Genomic DNA, 27793 nt, shown 5'->3' with positions numbered 1-27793 from the left:
AATCATTTCGACGGGAATCCACTTCTTTTATTTAGAATCCGACGGATGGTTTATTTCAAAAGGCTATGTTTGATCACGGTAGAAAAAACCAAATGGTCACTGCATTTAATCAAAGAGCTATAATTGTACATTATAGGTCTTTGATTTAATGAGACATCACACGGAAAACCGATAAAAATAATTTTTATAATTACTTGATTTGAAAAAATTACATGATTCATTTGTTGGGGCTCCAGTTGAAACAAGTGCAGAAAATCGTCTTTGCAACCCGACTGCATGTACAAAAAAGAAAAAGCTGAACTGGCAAACACGAATGATAAAGAAAACCGGAGCGGCGCTGTTTATCAAATCGGTCTTTTAAAAAACGTTTCAAAATGAAATTTTGTTTACATCAGAAGAGAACAAATAACTTTATAAAAGGTAGTTGCTTACTGAAGTACAACGTAAGTGAAATGAAATATCCATGGCCAACCCGCGTGACCTTTTGGTACTGTACATGCGGGAAATTCGATCTCCGCGTTCATATAACGTACACATTCGGTCCGCGGCAGAGTATTCTTAAAATACTGAGGCTGTGTAGCAGAGAATATGTGTCGTGCAATTCACTTTGACGCATTGTATTTTATAGAATTTCGTCAAAGAATGAGGAAACATCACAAAGAATATGCCGTGTATACGGTACCTAAGTCACGTGCGTTGGCTTTTAGACTAGTTACGCACGCGGTGTCAATGCCTCGGCAATTTTATCCTTGTAAATATTTTCTCGAAAAAACATCGAAATTTAAACAAAGTAATGATCACACATAACACTGAATAACTGTCTTCATTGTATGGTAACTCGCGGTGACCGGTAACTCACTTTTAATGCATGACATGCTTATTTCTTTACTCTGTTACGTTTTACAAAATATGTAAATTATGGGGAATGCGGTGGGTGGGGTAGCGCCGATGTCAGGATTTTCGTTTCGGACCGATTGAGTTATTAGATTTAAAATTGCCGAAATTACTTGACATTGCAAGAGCATATGAAGGTGCTTGTGCTCAAGCAGAGAAGATTGAAAACCCATCATCTAAGCCCGTGGTAAATAAAGTTGCGGCCAAACAAAAAAGTGGTTCGAGACGAAAGCCGCGTTCTGAGCAGCAGAGAAGTAACACAGGTGTAAAATGTTATCGCTGTGGAAGACTAGGACACATAGCGCGGAAATGTGACGTTGCGAAAAATATAGTTTGTTACAAGTGCGGCATCATGGGACATTTTGCAAAAATGTGCAAAACTAGTAAATCTAAAAAGATCACACAAAAAGTTAAAAGCCTTGATGAGTCATCAGGTTCGGATTTAGAAGAAAATGTGTTCATACTTGGAAATAAGTTCGAATACTTGCCTGGAACAATTAAAGGGACAAAGATGGATTTTCTTATCGACAGTGGGGCAAGCTGCAATGTTACTGATAAAATAGCATGGAAGAAACTTAAAAGAAAAGTTAAATTGCAGGAGTGTAGAAAGAAGGTTTATGCATACGGAGCAAGTACGCCTGTGAATTTGATAGGGAAATCTGAATCACAAATATGTGTTGACGGGAAAACACAGTCTGCAGAATTTCTGGTGACAGATACTGTGTGTGGATCTTTGTTAGGATATCGTACAGCGACTGCGCTGAAAGTGTTAAAAATAGGTGCAAATATTAATAAGGTGGAAAGCAATGAAGAGTTCAAAAGGAAATACCCAGAATGCTTTCAGAGAACTGGGAAATTGAAAGATTTTCAGTTGAAATTACATATTGATAAGACTGTTGAACTGGTTGCTCAGCCAGTAAGAAGACTGCTGTTCAGCTTAAGAGAAAAAGTTGAACAGAAAATTGAGAATTTAGAGTCAAAGGATATAATTGAAAAAACAACAGGTCCTACACCATTTGTGTCGCCATTAGTTGTCGTGCCCAAGGGAAACAATGACGTAAGGATATGCGTTGATATGCGTCAGGCGAACCGTGCAATCTTGAGAGAAAGACACCCTATACCTACCGTTGATGAAGTGATACATGATATGAACTCTGCGACAATTTTCTCAAAAATTGATTTGAAAGAAGGATTCTATCAAATAGAGTTAGAGGAAAGTTCCAGATATATTACAACATTTGTAACTATATCGTTATAAAAGGCTCATGTTTGGTATAAATTCAGCACCGGAAATTTACCAGTATATCATTTCACAAGTTCTGGAAGGTTTAGCGGGGGTAAAAAATATTGCAGATGACATCATAGTTTATGCATCAGACAAAACTACGCATGTTCGAAGATTGAATGCAGTTTTTGAAAGGTTACGGGAATGTGGACTAACCGTGAACTATGAAAAATGCAAGTTTTGTATGGATAAGCTAGTATTTCACGGACATGTATTATCAAAACATGGAATAGGACCAGAACAGTCAAAAGTAGAAGCTATTCTGAATGCAGGGAGACCTCAAAATGTTCAAGAAGTAAGAAGTCTGCTTGGATTAGCTAACTGGAATCACAGATTCATACCTGACTTAGCTTCCGTCGTCGAACCATTTAGTAGGTTGACTAAGAAAGGAGTACGGTTTCAATGGACAAATGAGCAAACGGAATCTTTTGAAAAGCTGAAAAGAAGATAAGCTAGTGCAAAAACATTGGGGTACTTTGATCCCAAAGCGAAAACGACTGTTATAGTAGATGCTGGACCCATGGCACTTGGAGCTGTGCTTATATAGGAACAAAATGGTCAGCAAAGAATTATCCAATACGCAAGTCGTACACTCACAAAGACTGAACAAAAGTATTCACAGACTGAAAAAGAAGCTCTGAGTTTAGTTTGGAGTTGTGAAAAGTTTCGTATTTGGCAAATAGGTCTTGAGTTCGATCTCATGACAGATCATCGTGCACTGGAGGTTATATACAGTCCAAAATCTAAATCGCCACCAAGGATAGAACGTTGGGTTCTGAGACTACAGGCTTTCAACTTCAATGTGAAATATAAGCCGGGCAAATACAACATTGCTGATCCTTTGAGTAGACTGACGCACCAAAATGTAACTAAGTCGAAAGTATCAGACATTGCTGAGGAATATGTCAAATTCATAGCTTTGAATGACGTACCAGAAGCATTAACTGCACGAGAAATTGAACAAGTATCCTCACGTGATTCTGAGGTTATGCAACTGCGAAGAGAGATCCGTAAAAACAGTGATTTTAAGGATTTACCTGACTACAAACATGTTAGAAAAGAACTAACTGTTTTGGGAAAAATGGTGTTCCGAAATCACTACGATATAGAATAGTCAAATTAGCACACCAAGGTCATCAAGGAATCATGAAAACAAAGCAGAGATTGCGCAACACTGTATACTGGCCTGGTATGGACAGTCAGGTCGAACGAGAAGTTAAAAAGTGTCATAGTTGTCAGTTAGTAGGTCAGCCGGAGAAGCCAGAACCGGTGTCGAGAACAAAACTGCCAGAGGGACCATGGCAACACTTATCGATAGATCTTATGGGACTATTTCCAAATAGTGGTGAATATGTGTTTGTTGTTGTTGATTATTTCAGTAGATGGTTCGAGGTGGATATTATGAAAAGCATAACTTCAAGTAAAATCATTGAAAGTTTGGACAAAATGTTCATAACGCATGGATTACCAATTTCAATAAGGTCTGATTAAACGCATAACGCACCAAATTTCAAGTCTGAAGAATTTGAGGATTATTTACGTGAACATGCAGTTGAACACTTAACAAGTACACCATATTGGGCTCAAAGCAACGGGGAAGTCGAATGCATGAATAGGACAATATTGAAAGCAATTAAAACTCTACAAGCTGAAAGAGGGAATTGGAAAAAACATCTGAATGAGTTTATTTTCGCATATAGAACAACGCCGAACACAGTAACATGAGTAAGTCCTGCTGAATTGATGTTTCGTAGGAAACTTCATACTAAGTTACCTTATTTGGTTGACAGTGAGACTGAAAAATGTGACTTTCGAGAAAGGGACATGATCCAGAAAGAAATAGGGAAGGAGTATGCAGATACAGAAATGTGAAATACAGTGACATTTTAAAAGGTGACAAAGTTCTCGTTGAACAAAAAGAACAAAATAAGTTCACACCACGGTTTGAACAAGAACCGTATGTCGTTACAGAAAAAACAGGAAACGAGGTATCGCTTGAGAAGTCTGGAGTAACTATTGACAGAAATGTGTCACAAGTGAAAAAGTATCATGAAAATGATAAATGTAGTACGGAATTAGACAGTGTTCCTGACGAAATTGTCTTAGAGAATACATGACCAAAAAGAGAAATTAGGAAACCCAAGTACTTAGATGATTATGTGACATAGACAACAAATATTGGAATATGCTTAGCCTAATAATCTGCTTTTATATATTTGCTGTGAAAAAAAGTGTGTTTGTTGAGTAACTTGATAAAATAACAGACCAAACCCAAATTTCTAAGATAAACTTGTTTTGAGTGGTGATAAAACAGGGACAGTATAATTTGCCTAATTAACCTAGTTTGAGATTATATCTTGTTACCAAGAAATAATAAGACACTACTTTATCTGTTATCTTTAGAATCCTGGTATGTTTACAGAAGTTGATTACATTGTATTGTTTTCTGAATGAGAAATTTTGTGAATGAAATTCCATAGTAATGTTTCATATATGTTTAGGTTTAAGGTTGTTGTTTACATGTTTTCAAAATTTTAATTAAAGTTTTAAAGTAATTTTAAATCTAGGTAAAAGGGAGATGTAGTGTATCATCCTAATGGCTTATCTAAAGAATGTGAGATTATATTCTTATGTTTGTTATGTTAAGAGTTCAGTTTAATCTGCGATGCTGTACTAGCCACATGCTTAATAAATATATAAGCTAGAACAGGTATTCATGTGATATCTTACATCTACTACCAATACAGCATTGTAGACCAGTGCAGCATTGTAGACCGGTTACTCCAACACTACCAACACAGCATTGTAGACCGGTTACTCCAACATGCGAATACCAATAGGCCACAAACAGTATACAAAGACAGACTTACTATTCAGATGATTAGGCAGTTGTGGGAGACATGCGCTTTTCTCAAAAGCACCTCTAGTTTAACGTTAATTTTGATGCATTTTCACTATATATCTGTTATTACAGAGAGGATTTGATTCAAATTTAAAATAGTTGTTCAACATCATCACTCACATATGACACAAGGACCATAAGTTCATAACTCTAGCATCAGTATTTCATGAATTATCTCCCCTTTTTACTTAGAATTTAAGGTAAAATTTTTGGTACAGTTTCATTCTATCTCAGTTATTACTAAATGGATTTGATTCAAACTTAAAGTAGTTGTTCCACATCATCACCCACATCATATGACACAAGATGTATTACGCTTTCACCAATATTTCATGAATTATGCCCCTTTTTGCTAAGAATTATACTTATTTAATGTTATGATAGACTTTATCTTTATCTTTCTTATTACTTGATACTTTTGACACAGATTCAAACTATTGTCCAATATCTTCATCCACATTGGAGTCATTAAACACTCCAGCTTCCTCAGATGTGCACAGTTTCACTCTCCAGCATCGAAATAGTTAAGTGTGCTGTCTCCTGTGACAGCTCTAAGACTTGTTATGCATGATGTCAGGTCTTTTGTGTAATCATGCAGAAAAGATCACCCTTTATATTATTTCACCTGTGTTGTTTGTACGAAATAGTTGAGCTTTTTTATTGTACAACACATGTAGGTGAAGAATGTAAATATTAATGATTAACCTGAACTTCAGATAGAATTGAAACATGTACTTGGACTTAGTGTTTATAATTTCTGGTCCTTTTGGATCATGGAATACATTCCAGTTTACTAGTAGAATTCCACTTTAGCGGTGCTAGGGGACATAGGGGGTGTTGCACATTTCATTACCTTACATAAACAGACTCAGTCAAACTGAGTCTGCTATTATTTTACATGGTTGCATTCTTTGCTTCCAAAGGATCTTCTTACAGACTTTATTATTATTGTATAATGATATTTTGATCTTTGACATTGTTATATTTTAAACAGGATTATGATCGTGCAGTGAAAATCTACACAGAGGGTTGTATACCTAATGGGGAGGCATGGTTTGACAGGAACTTGATTCCAGTTGCCTCCGTTGCTGTAGGCATCGCCGTTCTACAGGTACTCTCCCTTCAGTTCTAATTTTTTACTTTGGAAAAAGATCTGTATTTAAATGAGAATTTTAACTCTGTTATAGTTAATGTTACAAATACTATTTCAAATACATTTATTGAAAAAAAATCTAATATTAATTTTATGTTTATTGCTGTTATTTGTGTTCTGCAATTATATTTCAGATCTTAGGAATATGTTTTGCTCACAATTTACGCAGCGATATAAAAGCACAGATGTCAAGATGGCGTCATTGACACATAACAGGACTTTTCTACATATTTTCACCACAGATGTACACCGAGGAATATGGTTTCTGGAGGTCATCAAGTCATTATATCACCAGTGCATTTGAAAAGTGGCCCACCTTCCTACAGTCAGTTCCATATAACACCCAGCTTTTCTACCTCCCTAAGTGTCTTTTCCTTGAGTTTTTATCACGAGTCATTTCTCTTTAACTGCCATGTGTATTCCTTCCTGGTAGGTGACCAAAATGTTGCGTTGTCTGATATTATTCCAGACTGGTTTTCTTTTAGAATTGTGATGAATTTTTGATCTACTGTGAAATAAGTTAATTTTGTGGGCACAAAATTTCATGGTTATCAAAAAGGCCATTTCATGGGGATATGAATTCGTGGAATTCAAATTTTAAATATAGAATGAATGGAAATTTGATGGACTCAAGCATGAATCAATGCAGATTAGTCCCCCGCAAAGATTTATGTTTTCACAGTATGAGAAATGTTTACAAATTTTTTATAGTAACCATGGATATAGAGTGTTTATTCTTAACCACAGTCCTTGATGGCATGACTTGTTTGGTTATTGAATTATTTGGAACTTTGAAAATTAGATGCATATAGCTCAATTGATAGAGTAGGTTATTTATACATGATGTTGATTTGTGTTATTGTAATGTTGATATATAGAAGAATCCTAATTATATATATTACAGATGTGTGCTAGATGCCAATATGGTTTATATTGACAAGTTTTAGAGAAAGAAAATGCACTCTGTAATTGTTTACATGCTATATATTTTTTATTGCTTTGAAATATTATCATATGTTAAAAACATCTTGTTGCTGATGCTGCTATCTAGTATTTTTATGGTTTTTAGAAAATTATTGATAGAAAGGGTGGTGATACAGCTGAAAGACATGCATTCGTAAATAAATTTTAAAAGATAAACTGAATATTCATTGTTGTATGTAATAACAATGTATATCAAAAAGGAGAGCATCATGGTTGTGTATGTAAATAATCTGATAAAACAAAATACCAGAATTGTAACATCAGAACCCTGCAATAGATGCAGTTTACATCCATTGTACATGTGGTCATTGTATTATTGAACAGTCCTTCAACTGTATACTAGTCAAACTGTCAGTGCAGTTATCTTAAAGAGTCATGTCTCCTGATTAAACATGGCACACCTCCACGTTAACATGGCACACCTCCATATTAACATGGCACACATCCATATTAACATGGCACACCTCCACATTAACATGGCATGCCTCCACATTAATGTGGCACGTCTTTAGATTAACATTGCACGCCTCAACTTTAACATGGCATGCCTCCACATTAACATGGCATGTCTTCAGATTAACATGGCATGCCTCCAGATTAGCATGGCATGCCTTCAGGTTAACATGTCACACCACCAGAGTAACTTGGCATGCCACCAGATTAACATGGCATGCCTCCAGATTAACATGGCATGTCTTCAGATTAACTTGGCATGCCTCCAGATTAACATGGCACGTCTTCAGATTAACATGGCATGTCTTAGTTTTAAATGGCACACATATCATGATTAGAAAATGTCTGTTAAAAATTACTGGTAGTAATTATTAATATCATTGATTTATATTTGTATAACAAGCTAGTAAAAACATTTTGAATACATGTTAGTAAGATTTCTATAATTTGTCAAAGTAAAAGATACTACTATGACAAATTTTATTGTATATATGTGTTTTGCCAGCTGATAGATTAGTGAAAATATACAAAAAACTTACCGGTACTGTAAGCAGTAAGACATAAATTCTGTTTATAATCCATAAGGAAAAGAAATCCAGTTTTATATTTGTTTGAAATCAGTTAATTTATAAAAGTTGTATGTAATTTAGCACAAGTTGTATGTAATTTAGCATACCGGTACATACATACATACAGAAATATAAAAATATTTCTATTTCACTGTTATGTACTGTATATTTGTACCACAGTTCTAGTCAGTTACATGTATTCTTCATGAATAATCTGTCTTAACATTGTTTGATCCCTTTTTGTTTGATCACATTTTAAACTTGCTTCTAAATAATTATGCTGTCTATCTGTATTTTTTCACATTCCAGCATGCATTTTAGTAATTCACGCTGACATGTATTCATATTTGTATAGGACATCATTTGTTGTTCTTTTCAAGTCAGTATTTGTAAAACATAAGATTTCTCAGCTTTATTTCAAGGGCTGTCCGTGGCAGAGTGGTTTAGGTCGCTGACTCACGACTCACCCCTCATTGGTGTTAGTTTACTTGGGATATAGAATTCTTTCATCCAGATGGCTTAAATAGGGGCAGTGGCTCTACCTTGGTGCCAGCCCATGCCTGAAATAATACTTGAGGGGCACAGAGAGTCTGTCTTCACTGTCAAAAACTGGAAAGTTGCCTCATTAACTAAAATAGTGTCAGTGTGACATTAAACCCAACAAAAACAAAAACACTTTATTTCACAAGCAAGTTTACACAAAACATAAGTTAGGTGTTGCTGATATCAGTTGATATTGAACAGGTATGTATAGCAACAGAATATGCAGTCAAATATTAAAATAACTGTTGAAAAATATAATCATTTCAGTAGTTCAAGCATATTTAAACAGAGATATTTTAGCAGCAGTTTAGGCAGTTTACATTTTATAGTTACAGGCTTAAGCTAATCTTGGTCAGAGACCTAAGTTTTTGTTCAAACTTCATGTTATAAAAATTGTTCGCTTATAAAATACCATATATGCATAATAATATGCTTTTTAAACCTTGTGTATGTTGTTGACTTCGTCATCCATTTTGTGGAATTACTACAACAATGAGAATGTTGGTTTGATTCTTCAGGGATAATAATGTGCTTTGGTTGTAAACTGAAAACTTAACAACTTTCTTGCCGGATCATAAAATACATGTACTATAAATGTTTTACACCTGACATGAATACATTGTGTGTGTAAATGCAACACATACTACAACAGGTGCAGCTGGTACTGTCTGGCGTGTTCGTACATTTTTGACAATATTAAACCTAGATGCATTTCATCAAATGTTTCTTTTTATTGTTAGAAGTTATGAGATAGCTATTTTAGTTTTAATGACACTATTTACACAGTGACTTATTTGTTAAGTGATTATATTATTACCCTTTTATATACATTAATTTCTTTAGTTTCTTGATTTTGATACGTAACATACGATTATTTCTTTCTTTCTTGTTATTTAGTAAAAGTGCAGATTTTCAGAATTAAGGAAAAATAATGCAGTTCAGATCAGTATTTAAAAAGAAACTAAAACCACCATTTTGTTTTATGTTGTCAAAGAAACAAAATGTGTGCCATTTTAATCAATTTAAATATTTAACTGTTCATAATTTTCTAATATTTAAGCAGATTTTAGAAATTCTTTTATTGTCTTAAAAGATATAAGATGTATTACACAGGATCAAAATTAGAACATTGCATTTTCCTTTAAAACTGTCTTTCAATACATAACAAGAGAGTACTGCAGAAAACATTTTTCTCCATGATAGTAAACTGTTTCATCAGTTTGTGGTATTCATGAATACATTTTGTTGGGAAGTGTTTTGTGTTTTGAAAGATATATTTATGTGCAAGTCTGTGGTATCATGTTTATTGTGTCAGAGGGATTAAATACAGTGTATCACTGTATTGTTTACCTATCATTAACCCTCATCATTCTAGACATAATTGATTCTGCCTTTGTGACCAGTGCAGATCATGTTCAGTCAGTATCTTTTTTGTAAGCACCCCTTTTAACAGTTAATGGTGCTGTGACTGCTGTCCAAATTGAAAGATGGACAAGTTCATTATAGAAATTAAGCAGGGTAAGTGTTAACATGTCACAGCAGGAAGGTCTAATACGGGGAGTAGAAACTCTGTATAAATCAATACATTTATCTGTATTATGCTGTCGTCCATACCTGTAAATATCGTCCAGTCGTTAGCGATCGATATTTTGTTTTCGCCACTATCGATTAGCGTGTAATTAGCATATTACCTCATGTTAATCATGGAGCTATATACACTTTTTGTTCAAAGGGTTTACCATTCACATGTTAAGTGGCGATAATTAGATTATCAGAGATTGATCTAAAGGGATTCTGAAGGAAAAACAGCATGTCACTGCATGTGGTGATATGCTTAATTATTATGAATTAACTCGAGCTCACTTCCCTGAAGAAATATTTTACCACTTAACTTCAAACCTGTATTAAAGGACCGATTTTTGTTAAATTTGAATAAATAAAATGGAAAAACAGAAAGCTGACACTTTTCTTAATCTTGTAGAGCCATAATTATAATAATTGATTATAATGTCAGATTTCTAAATACAGAAACAAACATTCTTCTTGGACGCAGAGAATGTTTCAAATGAAATTGTTGTATAAACTCAAAAAAATAATTCAATCGTAAAACTGATGTGTGAAAAATACAATGTATTTAAATTAAAATAACAATGACTTTTTTTTTTTTCAAAAAAAAAGGCCGACAACGAAGTTACATTTAGTATTCCGAACTTTTTGATAAAACTGCAGAAAATCATCTAGGTTTAACACGCATTTAAATGATGAAGAACAAAGCAATATCCAAAAAAAATATTTTCAGGCAACAGTTTACAGTTTCGACTTGCTATTTTCATTAAAATATGTTCTAATTTTATTGTTCTAAATACTCTGAATCAACAAGGCAAATATCATGTAAAAAACGGCATCTTTTTCTCTGGGTAAGGCAAGCCTAGATTTAGCCATTTTCACAGGGCGAAATGTAACATTAATGTAGATATTTTCCATTTAAAAACAGATGCAGGCAATGATTTCATGACAGAACTTTTGTTTTCAACAAAAAATTCAACAAATGCTTTCCCAGATTTTCACTGAAAGGACGAGTTAAACTGTAAGGCGTAAGTGTGAGAGTAATAGCAGAATAACCTACGGCATACGCTTTGATTGGACGACAGCATAATCTAAGGTAAATGCCGGTTTCCAGTCCCCGTATCAGTTGTTCCAGGTCACAGGTATATTCTATTTGTTGACTGGATCTCAGTGTTAGAATATCATCTCTTGTTATAATCTTGCCCCAAGATTCAGTAGTGCAGTTTACACTATGTTAATGTACATTGTATTATCTGACCTACATGTTACACAGCTGATGTTTATTTATAGGCATATATTATTTGTATGAATATTATACAGTTTATATCCTAGCTAGTTCTGTACAATGTATTTTATAAGATTTTTAAAATACTTGGAAACCATTTTATTCCGTTGGCATTAAAGTTTGTAGTTTGACTAAGCCAGCTATTTCTAGGTGATATTAATTAGTGGATTTTATCTGTTTAAGAGATATTAATGGGAGTTTTTATCCATTTCTTGCAATTGAATTTCATACCTTAGATTGACGCAACCTCAAATTCCAAGTTAAGTAGTCTGTTACAAATAATGATTTCACAGTACATTTTATTGTTGGCTTTTTAGAGAGAGTTTATCATGTTTAGCGTATTTATTTTTGTACGACTCCATGTATATAGTTTGATGAAGAGTTATGCTACTAGTACTGTAGGAGATACAGTAGTGTAGTGCTGCAGTGATGAAATGTCAGCATTTACAGTTTCCGTGTTTACAGGTACAGGTCAGAGATTTATACAATCAGAAGGTGAAAGGTCAAAGTCACTGAAAATCAATGAATGGATTTTATCATTCTGTTCATATGATAATCTACATTAGAATGAGCATTGTTGGGCAATTTAATGCATATTTAATTCTTAGTATTTAAAAAAGAAATCTTTCTTTTTTACACTAGTTAAAATGTTTGTTTAGGTCCATTTCTCATGAAAACTATCAGATCTAAAGGTTTGAATTAATATGAAGGTCAAGAATCATAACTTTCTCTTGCTTTTGTTAGAATTATGGCCTTTTTAACTTAGAAAATAAGTATTTCTTGATTATTCTTGTATATTGCCTTACTGTACATCAAGCAGTTACAGATGAGTGCTGACGGTGTTCTTGTTATGCCTTGATGTGTCAAAGAAAAATATTAGTTGCCTGCATAAAGTTCTTAAATTAAAATTATGAAAAAAGTGTATATTATGATGTTTCTGCATGTTGTTTTGATCATTGTACATACTGCATGGCCAACAATAAGATAGCACTGAATCACCTATCCAAATTTCATTCCAAAGTACATTTTTCTGAGCACATTTTGGCATTTGCTGCATCCCACAGGGTACTATTTTTCGAGTTTCTTTGTCCTGAAATTTTGATCACAATACTTAATAATAACATGCATGATTTAGGATCATTTTTGTCTTCGGTATTCCATTTTATGGTAGTAGTCCAACATCCGAAGTGCTACTTGTCATACACTTCTTTCAGTTTCTAGTCCTAATTTTTTGCCCACCTAATATGCTCACTGTCTGCTTTCATTTTTATTGATCATTGTTCAAACATTAAACTGTTCACCCATCCAAACCAGATCTGTATGATCTTTTTATGAGCTTTAGTTTTACTTTTTATTTAAATTTTGTTTACATTCCTACTACTGTTTAATTTGGTTGATATAGTGTTGTTTGTTTATACATATTTGCCTATGTATTGTATTTTAGCACATTGTTCAGCACATGCTATAGGACCAGTTTTAAATGCATTAAACCCGTTTCCCTATTTTGTTGAAATGGCATCTTTACATCTTACTGGCTTATTGAAACAAACAGGACCTGGTTTACTTGTGTGATTGTTATATGAAAGAGCAGTATATTGATAAACTTAAGTTCTTTCAAGTCTGTTAGGTAAGGTTCACAAGAGTATATTGACAACTGATTACTATTTAAGTCTGTTAAAAGTAATCCTTTTTATTGGTTAATACTGCAAAAGCACAAGATACAATGACAGTGTATCATATAGTTATGTCTCCCACCACACGGTGGTGCGGGAGACATATTGATTTACTCCAGTCTGTGTGTGCGTCGGTCTGTCTGTCTTTCACAAAGCTTTTCCGCTCCCTAAGGCGAACATTTCTCATCTGAACTTCACCAAACTTGAACAAAATGTGTTTGACTATAAGCTCTCGGCCAAGTTTGATAACTAGCCAAATCGGCCCAGGCACTTTTGAATTATGGCCCTTGAATTACTGATTGGATCCACTCATCCAGACCTTCTAATTGAATCCATTCATCAAGACCATCCAGAGAAACTAGTCATTTTTTATAGGGGCTCCATCTAATTGAATCCATTCATCAAGACCATCCATAGGGGCAGTTGTGGGAGACATGCGCTTTTTCTCAAAAGCATCTCTAGTTTCTCATAAGACTTTGTCTAGTACTACAAAAATTATTCAAAGTCTTATGCAAAAATAAAAGACTTATTGTCACATTTTCATTTTACATATGTTTTTATGTACCAGTATATGTGTGGCATTATAAATCAATAGAATAACAAGTAATTAGAAATGTAGATACAAGTGTAAAATTGCTTTAGACAAAAGTATCTAATACATACTGTAAAATCAGCTAATTTCATAGGCTCAGTTTTGCAGTTTGTGGGGATATTATTTTGTGGGTTTTTAAATTTTAAAGGTAATATAAGAATGAATGTGCACTATTTTATTTGTTGCAATTTAAGTCCGAAGTTTAACACAGCCATGAAATTTACAAAAATTTGCTCCTCCCCAACAAATTTAATTGATTTTACAATACTTGAGATTGGAGAAGGTATTTAGTACTTGGGTATACTTTATTGTATATTGATCAATAACTGCCAAATGTAAATGGCAAAGTGTAGATTCATATTGACCACCTTTATTTAGTTTTTAGTTATTCAGTACCGTTAGACATTGTGCCATCATATTATACAGTTTCACGGTAATGCTGGAAATGAGTGTGAAAGTGACTTCAGACATGAAAGAAAAAATGGGTAAACAAATTAACAGTATACTCTTCTATTAAATCAGACTTTCATGGAGAAAAACAATACACTATCAGGGAAACATGAGCTGGTAGAAGTTGCAAATAGTTCAGGTACATGTACATTAAAGGTTAGATTCAATTTTTGCTAGTTTTTCTTTTAGGTACTACTATTTTGGAAGACCTGAAGTATGTTGCAGGTGTTACTTTTATACGAGATGATTTGGTTGGTCCCAATAGCAAAGATATACTGTAGGGCTTCTGGTTTGAAACAGGATTTATCAGGTACATTCTCATTGATTTGATGCAGAAAAATATAATATGTAACCATTCTTGTCTGGTATATGTTCATAGACAAGTTACATATAAAAATGTGTTGGATAATTAAGGTTCAGGTATCATTCAAAAACATTAAGGTTGATTTTATAATGCAATATAATGCTTTGAATACACTGCATATTGTAAAAGCAGTACTGTTATTTTTACTGATGGTGAATATAAGTGTTTTGTAGTAATTATAATCTTGTTGTTTTTGTACCAAAAAAAGTGCTTTGCTCAAATCCAGTGAGTACCATCCATAACAATATGAGAATGCATTTTTGTTGGCTTTAATGGCACACCAACACAATCTTAGGTCATACGACGACTTTCCAGATTTGATGGTGGAGGAAGACCACAGCTGCCCCTATGTGCATTATTTCTTCATGGGCAGGCACCTGGGTAGAACCACCGACCTCCTGTAAGCCAGCTAGATGGCTTCCTCATATGCAGAATTCAAAGCTCCGAGTGGTCAGCAACCATAACCTCTTGGCCACAGAGGCCCCCTTCAGATGAGCTACAGTTACCTTTGTATTTTGACATAGACAGTGGTTAGTTTATCGGCCAGTAAATGTGAATAACTTTGTGTAATGGTCAAAGTAGAAAGATTTAAAGTACACTGTCAACCTGTAATAGGATCTTACTGGATGTTGTCTACTGGTATTTCAGCCCTGCCATTCTCCCACCACCCTTCAGGTCCTACTGTAGACTGCATAATTTGTCTATATAGAGTTTCTTCAGTGTTTTCATAGTTAGCAGCATCATTTGTGGTGTTAAGAAAATATGCTGGGTTTCAAACCACTTTGTCTAAAATGGTGTGCACATAAGTGACGTCGCTATAGTTCTAGCCATATAGTGTCACAATCTATATTACATAATGCCAGGGAAATTCCTAAATGTCATGGTGACCTATATGTATTTTTAACATGATAGATAAGAAAAATGATCTTATAGGTTATAAATCCATCTTTAGTTTCATAAATTTATTTCAAACATGGACAGGACAGGATCCAAGGTGTAAACATTTGACCTTGTTGTTACCTTGACCTTATTTTTTTTTTTTTTTTTTTTTTGGTTGGGTTTAACGTCGCACCGACACAATTTTAGGTCATATGGCGACTTTCCAGCTTTGATGGTGGAGGAAGACCCCAGGTGCCCCTCCGTGCATTATTTCATCACGAGCGGGTACCTGGGTAGAACCACCGACCTTCCGTAAGCCAGCTGGATAGCTTCCTCACATGAAGAATTCAATGCCCCGAGTGAGGCTCGAACCCACATCGATGAGGGGCAAGTGATTTGAAGTCAGCGACCTTAACCACTCGGCCACGGAGGCCCCACCTTGACCTTAGGTTAGTGGAATTGGAGCATGGGTTCTGCACATCATATAGATAATACTGTCAGGACCAAGTCTAATAAATATCCTTTTTGTCCTTTGACTGGGTCAGAAACTCAGGTATTTGACCTTCAGTTATGACCTTGTTCTTGGCCAAGCATAATTAGAACATGGCTTTTGAACCACATCATAAGGTGAACATTCCACCTAAGTTTCAAATATATTATTAAAAGTGATTCAGAAAACATTGACTGAACACAAAATTGGGACTGAGGGAGGGACAACCTAAAAATAGTACGCTTCCATGAAAAGGGATAATAAAGGAGAAAATATTCAACAACCAGAGTTTTATTTCAAACCAAAATACAATGCCCCTAGAAATGGATATACAGAATTATTAGGAACAAAAGATACTGGTACTGATGATAAACACGGACAGAAAATGAGATATTTTACTTGTAACTTTTTTATTTCTGCAAATTGTTATCAATGGTTGGTATCAAAATAAAGCTTAGCTCTTACTGAATAATTGGCCTAATTTAAATTTATATTTAGCAAGCAAACTCACAAGAAGTGAGGCTCTGAAAGGGGTATGTAAAATGGGGACTGTACGAACGTTGACAGATGATAAATTCGACCACTTTGTCATTTAAAAAAATTCTCCATAGTATTATATTGAAACTTTCCCAAAAATAATACAACAGTCATTCCCGATCAAGTAATGAAAAGTGACCCAATGTCAGGCTTTCATGTACTGACAGTGAGCATGTGCAAAAATCATCCTCTTCCCCAGTATTTTTGGGTAAATATTTTTTAAACAGACAAATGTAAGTCATTTATTTATACAGAATATTTACCAATTTTGCTTTTGTTTACACCAGTTCGTATTGTAAGTGGTTGCTATTAGACAGCATGTTCAATTATATAAAAAACCAACTGCAATAATCTGAACTATATCATCTGTTCGAGTTTATCATCAGTACCAGTATGGTAAATTTTGAAAAATATACGACCAAAAAGTTAAATTTATGCAGTTAAGTTTCGAGATATGATGGAAAACCTTTCAAAACCTCTCTGTTGTTATTTTACATTCTAATGTGACAAATCTAGTTTTCAATTATTAATACCAGATGACACACGTAAACCTAATCCTAGTAGAAATAGTTCTACTACATTTTATCTTTTTTAAAATATTGGAATAATACATAGCAGAAGTAACTAAGTTAAACACCAAGTTGGTTATTTACTCCAATGAAAAAGAAATGCAGAGCTGTAAAAACCCTTTGTAATTAATTCAAACAAGCTTCTGCAATATATTACTTCTTTAAATAGGCCTACTTTCTTGCAGTTGCCCTTCATTAAAAAGGTCTTCCTACAGATCTTGAAAACAGTAAGAAACTTCTTTATTTCAAAATGACAGCTGATTTATTATCTGTCCTTTCCATGCATTATTTTGTCAGCATGCAGGTTATTTACTTGCACGACAGAGCCCAATATATATGGCCTTTTATTTCTTTCAATGTGCAATTTTTACTGAAGCTAAAAATGTCAGTATGAAAGCTAATGCTGTCTTTTTCCCATGCAAACAAGATTACTGAATATTTTATCAGGGTATGGAATTGTCAAGTGATAGACGTGGAAATTACTTATAGACCATTTGAAATACATGTACACATTTATTATCAGTATAGTACAGAACAGGAAGATAACACTTTTTGCTTCATGATTATACATTAAATAAACACTATTAAAGCTTAGTTTACAAAATAATTTCAGTCATTAGTAAAGAAGGTAAAAGATTTATTACATGCAACAAATACATTGTACTCCATGGTAACGCATTTTATCCAATCAATCTATCGAGAAAAGTTTCAATAATATCATCATCTTGAAGACCTATAAATTTCTCTTTTGATTCTTTGTTTTTAAATCCAATCACAGTTGGCACAGAGCTTATCTGAAAAACAAAACAGAGATATTCATACTTAATAACGAAGTTCATGTATTACAAGCATTTTTTTTAAAAACCAAGACGGAAAAGTCTGTGGAAATTACTCTAAAATCTTGTAAACCAGTGTGAAGATAAAATGTTGTGCAAATTAGGATAAGGGGTAAATTTGTTGAAAAAGAAATTTACCTCTGACCAAGAGATTTTTCCTACATTACAAATACATTTCTGACTGTGACAATTTCAAGATGTTATCTGCAATTCCAATGACATCTTTACATTATTAGTCCCCTACTGGTTGAAAACCAGTTTTGGGGACTATAGGAATGCGCTTTTCCGTCATTCCGTCCGTCTGTCCGAGCTCACATTTGCATACTTAGGAGGCTATAGAAATAATAGGTAACTGTACTTTTTCTTTGATGTCATTCATTCCGTAAGGCTTTTATGTGGCTATTTTTCTCTTACGTGGCTAAAAGAACAATAGAGAGAACAAAAGAGTAGCCACGTAAGTATCCATATGTAGGAACTTCCGTCCATCCGTCCGTCCGCAATTTCGTGTCCGGTCCATAACTCTGTCATCCATGAAGGGATTTTAATATTACTTGGTACAAATGTTCCCCATGATGAGACGACGTGTCATGGGCAAAACCCAGACCCCTAGCTCAAAGGTCAAGGTCACAACTGGAGGTCAAATGTCAACAGGGTTTTTTTCCTGTCCGGTCCATAACTCTCCCATCCTTGAAGGGATTTTAGTATTACTTGGCACAAATGTTTCTTATGATGAGATGACCTGTCATGTGCAAATCCCAGACCCCTAGATCAAAGGTCAAGGTCACAATTGGAGGTCAAAGGTCAACAGGGCTTTTTTCCTGTCTGGTCCATAACTCTCCCATCCATGAAAGGATTTTAATATTACTTGGCACAAATGTTCCCCATGATGAGACAACGTGTCGTGCGCAAAACCTGGACCCCTAGCTTAAAGGTCAAGGTCATAATTGGTGGTCAAAGGTCAACAGGGCTTTTTTCCTGTCCGGTCCATAACTCTTCCATCCATGGAGGGATTTTAATATTTCTTGGCACAAAATTTAATGTACCTCATAATAAGACGATGTGTCATGCACAACTTTCAGACCCGTAGCTCAAAGGTTAAGGTCACACTTAGCAGTCAATGTTAACATAGCATGAACAGGGTCTGTTTCGTGTCCGGTCCATAACTCTGACATTCATTAAGGGATTTTAATATCACTTGGCACAAGTGTTCCCCATGATGAGACAATGTGTCATGCGCAAATCCCGGACTCAAAGGTCAAAGTCACAATTGGGGGTCAAAGGTCAATAAGGTTTTTTTCCTGTTCGATCCAGAACTCTCTCATCCATCAAGGGATTACAATATTACTTGCCATAAATGTTCCCCATGCGCAACACCCAGTACCCTAGCTTAAAGGTCAAGGTCACACTGAGATCAAAGGTCAAGAGGATTTTTTTCCTGTCAGGTCTATAACTTTGTCATGCAAAACAGGATTTAGATATCAGTTGGCACAAATATTCCCCCCTGGATGAGACAACATGTTATGCGCAAAACCTAGGCCCAAGGTCTAATGTCAAGGTCACACTTAGAAACCAAAGGTCAGACACAAGAATGACTTTGTCTGGAGCAATTCTTCTTCATGCATGGAGGGATTGTGATGTAACTTGGACCAAATGTTCACCACCATGAGGCACCCTTGTTTTTAGAATTACGTCCCTTTGTTTTTATTGTAACTTTTTTATTACTGGTGGTAGAGAAAAATCGAGACCACTTTTCTGTGGTACAACATGCATGTTACATCCAATTTTTAGGTGTATTTTGACCTATCTCTACGTGGTAAAGAGTTTCTTGTGGACTTGTATCATATAGATTTTTTTTAAGATTAATTTCCCTTTGTTGTTACTATAAATAACTTATATGATAACATTTTTATAATCAGCCAAAACAATTCAATATGAAAACAACTGTGGGTTAATCCAAGTGTGTTGTTATAACATATTGTATATATAGTACAATATTGTTTATACATCATTGACAGATATCAGTTCATTATGTTATACTGCAGTAGAGAAAATTAGGTGCCTTCCAATAGGGGACTTTGTATTGCATGGCAATACTTCATTCACTTGTTTAACATGTGATACAAAACTGTTGTGTGTAGTATGCAGCTGCTAGTTAATTATGCCCTAATTAGTTAACAAGCTGGCCCTGTAGGCCTTGTATGCTCACTTGACCTAGTCCTTACCCCTGATGATCTAGCATCTAATTTCGCCTAGATTTCATAGAGACAAATATCTTGACCATGATCAGGTAAATCATTTGCATATCAATGATTGACCAGGTACCCCACTTTTGAACTTGACCTAGAATTCATATCTGTAGATAAAACATTCTGACAAAGATTGATGATCAAGTAGAAAGAGTAGGTGGCCTCTACAGTGTTAATAAAGTTTTTCTCTGATTTGAATAATGGACTGGTCCATCATTCAATTTGGGCAATACCATTTATTATTCAAAGGGGTGTTCACTGAAAATTTACTGACAATAGCAAACAGAGCAGACCATGGAAAACATTCTGACAAAGTTTTATGAAGATCCAGTATAAAATGTAGTACCCGAGTGTTAACAAGGTTTTTCTATCATTAGACCTAGTGACCTAGTTCAAGATCAGTTAACCCAGTATTGAACCTGACTTAAGACTTTGAAGTAAGAAACATTCTGAAAGAGTTTATGACGATCAAGTACTAAATGTAGCTTCTAGAGTTCGAACCGTTTTCTATAATTTGACCTATTGACCTCAGTTTTGAACCTGACCTAGATTGCATAGAGAAAAGCATTCTGACAAAGATTTATGATGATAAGGAAAAAATGTGGTGGGGCCTCAAGAGTGTTAACAAAGTCTTTCCATAATTTGACCTGGTGACAGTTTCTGATCTCCGGTAAACAAATTTTGAATTCAACCTAGAGTTCATACAGAAAAACATTATGACATTTTTTTGAAGATTAAACAGAAAAATGTGACCTCTAGAGTGTTAACAAGGTTTTTCTATGACTTGGTCTAGTGACCTAGTTTTTGACCTCAGGTAGTCCTGTTTTTTATCTTGACTAATATTATAAAGAGAAAAAGTTTAAAGATGATCAAACAGGAAATGTGGCCTTTAGTGTGTTAATAACGTTTTTTTCTATAATTAGATTTAGTGACCTAGTTTAAGATCACAGTTTAACCCATTACCCCATAGATACGTGTTTTAACACAGGGCTAAAATTGTGACCTTTAGAATATTAACAGTCAAATTGTTGACGGCCCATGACAGATGACACACAACACATGATGACAGACACACAGGGTAATCACAATAGCTCGCATTTTTTCTTCCTTATGTGAACAAGAGGGTCATTGACCCTAAAGCGCTCACCTGTGTACAAGGCTTCAAGTATGTTTATATAAGTACAGAGTGAAGTTTCTTCTATGTTAGCCTATATTATATACATGTCACACACACACTTTTAAACCTAGGGCAATAATTTGAACAATTATGGTAGACATTACAAATCTGATATCGCACGCCAAATATCAAGGCTCAAGCTATAATTGATTCAGAGAAGAAAAGTGACCACGCCCCCTGGCGGCCATGTTTTTTGACGAATCGGTATAATTTGAACAATCTTGGTAGAGGGTCAGACAAGGACCATTTGTGTAAAATTATTCTAAAATCGGGCTAGCAGTTTTACACAAGAAGACTTTTAAGTTTCCACTATATACATATAGGGAAAAGTGATCACGCCCTCTGGCGGCCATCTTTTTTGACAAATCGGTATAATCTGAACAATCTTTGTAGCGGGTGACATAATGACCATTTGTGTGAAATAATTTCAAAATCGGACCATCAGTTTAGGAGAAGATGTTGTTTGAAGTTTTTTCCTTTTTTAGCTCTGGCAGCCCCTATGTGCAACCAAGCGGAACCATTTGAACAACTTTGGTAGAGGACCAACCAAGGAACATCATGGCCAAGTTTCATCAAAATCCATTCATTGGTTTTGGAGGAGATGTCTTTTAAACACAAATGTTGATGACGGACGGTCGACTTGAAGCACGCATGAAGGACAACGGACACAGTGTGATCACAATAACTCACCATGAGCACTTTGTGCTTAGGTGAGCTAAAAAACTACTCAGTGAGTCACTTTGTGTCCAAGTTGTTTGTGTACAATTTTTAAGTAAGGCTTACCCTATATCTCATAGCAATATCTTCAAGACCATCTACATCACATTTGGCCAGAACAACTTTACCCTTTCTGCTTCCTACCAAAGATTCTAACCTCGGTCCTAACAGTTTACAAGGTCCACACCAACTAAAAACACAACATAATAAATAATCAGAATTATACACTCTAGAAACAATGCAACAGAAACAAATACAATACACAAACTTCAGTATACTTTAAAAGTAAACTGTTTTCAATGCGGTCATTCAGTTCTGATAAAATTTAAATTATGACTTTAAAGTAGCTTGCCTCTAGATTTCTTTTAAAATACTTTCCATCTGTTACTTGTACTTCTATGTGTCAGTAATAAACAAGAGCTCGTCGAACACGAAATGCCCCCCTTGATGCATTCAGTAATTGCACAAGGAACAGAAATTATTTGCTCACTGTAAACAAAAATTCTACTGTTCTGGTTCAATGTGACATTGACCTTTGACCTACTGACCTCAAAATCAACAGGGGTCATCTGCTGGTCATGATCAACCTCCCTATTAAGTTTAGTGATCCTAGGCCCAAGCGTTCTCAAGGTATCGTCCAGAAAGGGTTTAACTGTTCTGGGTCAATGTGACTTTGGCCTGTAGCCTACAGACGTCAAAATCTATAGGGGCCATCTTCAGTCATGACCAACCTCCCTATCATGTTTCATGATCCTAGGCCCAAGCGTTCTCAAGTTATTGTCTGGAAATAGTTTAAATGTTCAGGGTCACAGTAACCTTGACCTTTGACCTACTGACCTTAAAATCAATAGGGGTCATCTGCTGGTCATGATGAACCTCTCTATCATCTTTCATGACCTTTGGCCCAACCGTTCTCAAGTTATTGTCCAGAAACCATTTAATTGTTCCTGGCCAATCTGACCTTGAACTTTGACCAAATGACCTCAAGATCAATAGGGGTCATCTGCTGGTCATGATCAATCTCCCTATCAATTTTCCTGATCCTAGGCCCAAGCGTTCTTGAGTTATCACCAGGAAACCGTTTTACTGTTCCTGGTCACTGTGACCTTGACCTTTGACCTACTGACCTCAAAATCAATAGGGGTCATCTGCTGGTCATGACCAACCTCCCTATCAACTTTCACAATCCTTGGCCCAAGCAATCTTGAGTTATCATCCGGAAACCATTTAACTGTTCCGGGTCACTGTGACCTTGAACTTTGACATACTGACCTCAAACTCAATAAGGGTCATCTGCTGGTCATGACCAACCTCCCTATCAACTTTCATGATCCTAGGCCCAAACGTTCTTGAGTTATCATCCGGAAACCGTTTAACTGTTCAGGGTCACTGTGACCTTGACCTTTGACATACAGATCTCACAATCAATAGGGGTCATCTGCAGGTGACGACTAACCTTACTTTCAACTTTCATGATCCTTGGCCCAAGCGTTCTTGAGTTATCATCCGGAAACGGATTGGTCTACATACAGACCGACCGACCGACCGACCAACATCTGCAAAACAATATACCCCTACTTCTTCGAAGGGGGGGCACAAAAATGTCATGAAAGGAATTCAGCAGCACTTCACACTACACTATATATAAAATGACAAGTTATATAATAATAATAATAATAAATTCTTTATTTAAAGAGGGTAAGACTCATTAAGTTTCATACATAACATATAAATCTTATTTTCAATGAGGCCCTCTAACAATCACAAAACCATTTACTCATACAAATGAAATTATCACAGTCATTCCATAGAGCAGACTTGTAAAGAAAAAAAAAAAAAAAAAAAAAAAAAAAAACGTTAACAGTCACATAACATAACTCTACACTGTATTGATTAAAAGAAAGTTTCTTAGTAAATATTCAAATGAATTTACTGAGCTAGCATTTCTTATTGAGTAAGATATATCTTTCCAAATTTCTACAGCCATAAAAGAAAACGAACGTTTAAGAAAGTTTGTTTTAGGTTGAAGGTGCTGTAGATCAAATTTCATATTAGAACGAAGGCTATAGTATGTATTGTCACAAATTCCAATAGTGTCACAAATATAAGATGGTGCAAGTTTATTTAATGCTTTATAAACTAAAACACCAATATTGTATTTAATCCTGTTTGGAAAAGTTAACCATTTAAGTTCACAAAAGAGAGTACTGGATGATGTCTGGAAGGGTACTTTCAATATAAGTCGAGCTGCCCTCTTGAATTTTAAAGATTTTTTCTATATTTCCCTTAGAGCAGTTTCCCCATATAGTGGATGCATAGTCAAAAATCGGTAAAATGTACGAGCTATAAAACATATTCTTCATGTCAGCATTTGGATATTTAGATATTCTGTAAAAAAGATACAGTTTAGAGTGCAAATTTTCACACACCTTTTTTACATGTTGATCCCAATTTAAATTTTTATCAATATAAACACCTAACAATTTTTGACATGATACATTTTGAATACAGTTATCATTTAGAGTTAGATTTATGTTTCTTACTTTATTTAATTTCTTGTTGGTACCAATTAAAGGTCCAATACTAAGGAAAGTGAACATTTTAATTTCTTTTAAAAAGCACAGAAACTATTTCATTTTATTGGAAAATGAAAGTTGGTATGTAGAAATTTGAAATAAATCGCAGTATATGTACAATTATTTTTCTATGAAGTATGAAGAAAGTTAAAAAGACCTGGGGGGTCATTCTGTCGATTCATTGAAATTTCAACATAATACACATACATTTCTTTGAGTTCCAAAGACCTTCTGTAAATTTTGACCTGCCAATCTTCATTATTTAGTGTCTTGCAGAAATCTATGCACTGGCTATGAAAAAAATTGCCAACTCACTTTCCCTTAGTAATGGACCTTTAACATACTAGTTGTCTTATTTGGATGGAGAGCCATATTGTTAGACGTGCACCAATTATTGACTTTAATAATATCAATATGCAATTTTCTTTCGATATCAGATACGTTATGGTCGCTCACATGCATTGTAGAATCATCGGCATACATGTCAATGTTTGAGTTTTCAGCAACCAATGGAAGATCGTTTATATATATCAAAAAGAGCAAGGGGCCAAGTATATAATACTGACTTATTATTAAAATATAATTAATATTGTTGAGATAATTATCATGTATTTTTAGAGGCATCCCTTAACCCTTTCTCTATAATGAACTTGTCCATTTTTCAATTTGGACAGTACCATTAACTGTTAAAAGGGGTGCTTACCAAAACGATACTGACTGAATGGCAAACAGTGCAGATCTTGATCAGACTGCATGGATGTGCAGGCTGATCATGATCTACACTGGTCGCAAAGGCAGAATAAATTGTGTCCAGCATGATAAGGGTTAAAGTGTTACAATTCTTTTACCATATTTGTACTAAGATACCATTATATCTTACGAGTAGCTTTAGCTTGCAAGTTTCCACAATGCTGGAAAAGGAGTTGAAAAATCAGGTAACAAACCCTTGTTTTTACCTTTAAACATAATGTGTTCTTGGAAGAAAAAATGTCTACAAATGGAATTGGCACTTCAAGATCAGAAAAAAAACATTACCCTCTGCCATGATTGTCCAACTAAAAGATGCCAAGGACAGGCTGAGTATGATAACATTTTTACTGGTTGGCTTCTTTCCTTCGAGGGATATGAACTATTATAATAGATATGAGATTATAAAATAAGGCAAATGAGTAAGACTAATGCAAAGACTGAGTCCACTTTATTTCTGTGAATATTACAGAAGTAAACAAACCGACAGGGAAAAATTTCCAACCTTTTCACCAATTTGGATGTTCAAATCAGAGCCATTTAGCTTATACTAAATCATAATTTTGAATCACTTAAGTACCATTATATGTAGAAAAAAAAAGTTAATAAGAAGGAAAAGTTAGAAAGTATTAAAGCAGCCAACGAACAGGAAAATATGATTTCTTTCAAAAGTTTAAGACCTTCAGATGGCACCCAAAGAGGTATATCCAATAATTTGACTTTGCTTACTTAAGTTCTAGTACAAAATGTACTTGTAAAAGTAACAAAAAGCAGTCCTTGTGTAATTCATATAAGGTTTCTTTGTGAAAACATCATATAGAAACAAAACTAAAAGCAAAGACTTTTCTGGTATAAACTAATCATGTATCCATATGACTATGTGATTTCACAATAGAACATTTAGACTGACTCATTAGTAAGACCTTGACCTAGTCTAAGTCTTGTAAAGAAAATGTTACCTTGTTATAGTTAGTACTAAACAAGAGAAACTACTATTTTAGTCGTAGATCAATGCATGGGCAGATGCATGCACAGACATCACATAAAGACATGGGTAACACTAAATGCCCCCATTATTAATGAAGTGTTATAATAAAAAAAAAAGAACTTATTTATGAGAATAATAACCTTGCATGAAAATCCACCACAACAGGCAGCGGACTGTTTAAGACTCTCTCTTGAAAGTCATTTTCATCCTGTATATGAATGACCATTCCTTCCCCTGGCTTGGTGCAAAGACTTCTGAGCTGACTGTAACTCTGGTCTGACGTCACATTCTGTGTGTTCTTCTTCTGTATGTGAGGCAATGTTACAATAGACCTCTGCACTACAGCTCTTTGAAGCTGGACTCTCCGGCTGGCCTGCAAAACTCTACGAAATACTGTTCTAGAAGCCATTCTGAAAAAAAGGAGACAAAAACTGATAAATATTGAATAAACAAGAGCTGTCAGAGGACAACAATGCTCGACTATTCAACAGCCTTCTTGTTAAAGAAAGTTAACTGACTGAATACAAAAATCAAACAAGAGTGCCAGACTGTCACAAAATATGCCCGTCATCGAACTTGGCCTAATTCAAGGGGCATAATCCAAGAGTGCCTGGGGCGATATGGGTGGTTATTGTACTTGGCCAAGATTTTATGCCCACAAATATTGTCAGCAAGTTTGGTGAAGATCTGATGAAAACTATTCGAATTAGAGAGCGGATATGCTCTGGATGCCGCCCGCAAGCCCACTGCCATGGCTGTTCACATAATACGCCCCGCTCTTTCAGAGACGGGCATATAAAAGGGGGCATAATTTTGTAACAAGAGGGTCATGATGACCCTGGATCACTCACCTGAGTAATATGAGCCACATGTTTCAAATGGCAAACTGATGCTAAATTATTAAGAAGGTAGATCAGTAGGTCACATTCATGGTAACTGAAAGTCGGAACTTTTTAAGATCAGTGTGCAAAACTGTACATGTCATCCAAATTTCAAGGCTGTATCTTAAAAAACAAGAAAGTAGGTCAGTAGGTCAAGGTCACAGTCAAGTAGTCCCTAATCGCTTGGGGTCATCAGGTAATTATGATTACACAGTCTAGGAAATATGATCTGATAATTTTTTAAGTATTTTTCCTATATAACTCAAAATTATAACAAGTGACCCCCAGGGCGGGGCCTCTTTTCACCCCAGAGGCATAATTTGAACTAACTTGTTAGAGATCCATTAGGCAATGCTACATACCAAATATCAAAGGCATAGGCCTTGAACATCCAGACAGTAAGATCTTTATTTTTTTTCCTATATAAGTCTATGTTA

The 27793-nt window shown here is 35.0% G+C and overlaps 2 protein-coding genes across 4 annotated transcripts in view; one reads left to right on the top strand and one right to left on the bottom strand.

Moving 5' to 3' along the window:
• The window catches only part of LOC123564510 (tetraspanin-5-like), a 39616-nt gene extending 24727 nt beyond the window's left edge, over positions 1-14889 (top strand). The window contains exons 7-9 of the mRNA XM_045358156.2: positions 6076-6192; positions 6369-10315; positions 11485-14889. Coding sequence (XP_045214091.1) covers positions 6076-6192; positions 6369-6440 — 189 coding nt within the window. The 3' untranslated portion in view covers positions 6441-10315; positions 11485-14889. The remainder of the gene's footprint in view (positions 1-6075; positions 6193-6368; positions 10316-11484) is intronic.
• A 1468-nt stretch (positions 14890-16357) lies between these two features.
• Positions 16358-27793, bottom strand: part of LOC123564509 (thioredoxin, mitochondrial-like) — a 25296-nt gene continuing 13860 nt past the window's right edge. For all 3 annotated transcript variants that reach the window (XM_045358155.2, XM_045358153.2, XM_045358152.2), the window contains exons 2-4: positions 26616-26885; positions 22231-22354; positions 16358-17982 (exon numbers count right to left, since the gene is read on the bottom strand). In XM_045358155.2, coding sequence (XP_045214090.1) covers positions 17869-17982; positions 22231-22354; positions 26616-26884 — 507 coding nt within the window. In that variant the 5' untranslated portion in view covers position 26885 and the 3' untranslated portion in view covers positions 16358-17868. The remainder of the gene's footprint in view (positions 17983-22230; positions 22355-26615; positions 26886-27793) is intronic.

This window comes from Mercenaria mercenaria, chromosome 2 (assembly GCF_021730395.1).
Source record: "Mercenaria mercenaria strain notata chromosome 2, MADL_Memer_1, whole genome shotgun sequence".
In the NCBI taxonomy this organism is placed as follows: domain Eukaryota; kingdom Metazoa; phylum Mollusca; class Bivalvia; order Venerida; family Veneridae; genus Mercenaria; species Mercenaria mercenaria.
This window is presented reverse-complemented; position numbering and strand designations above follow the sequence as displayed.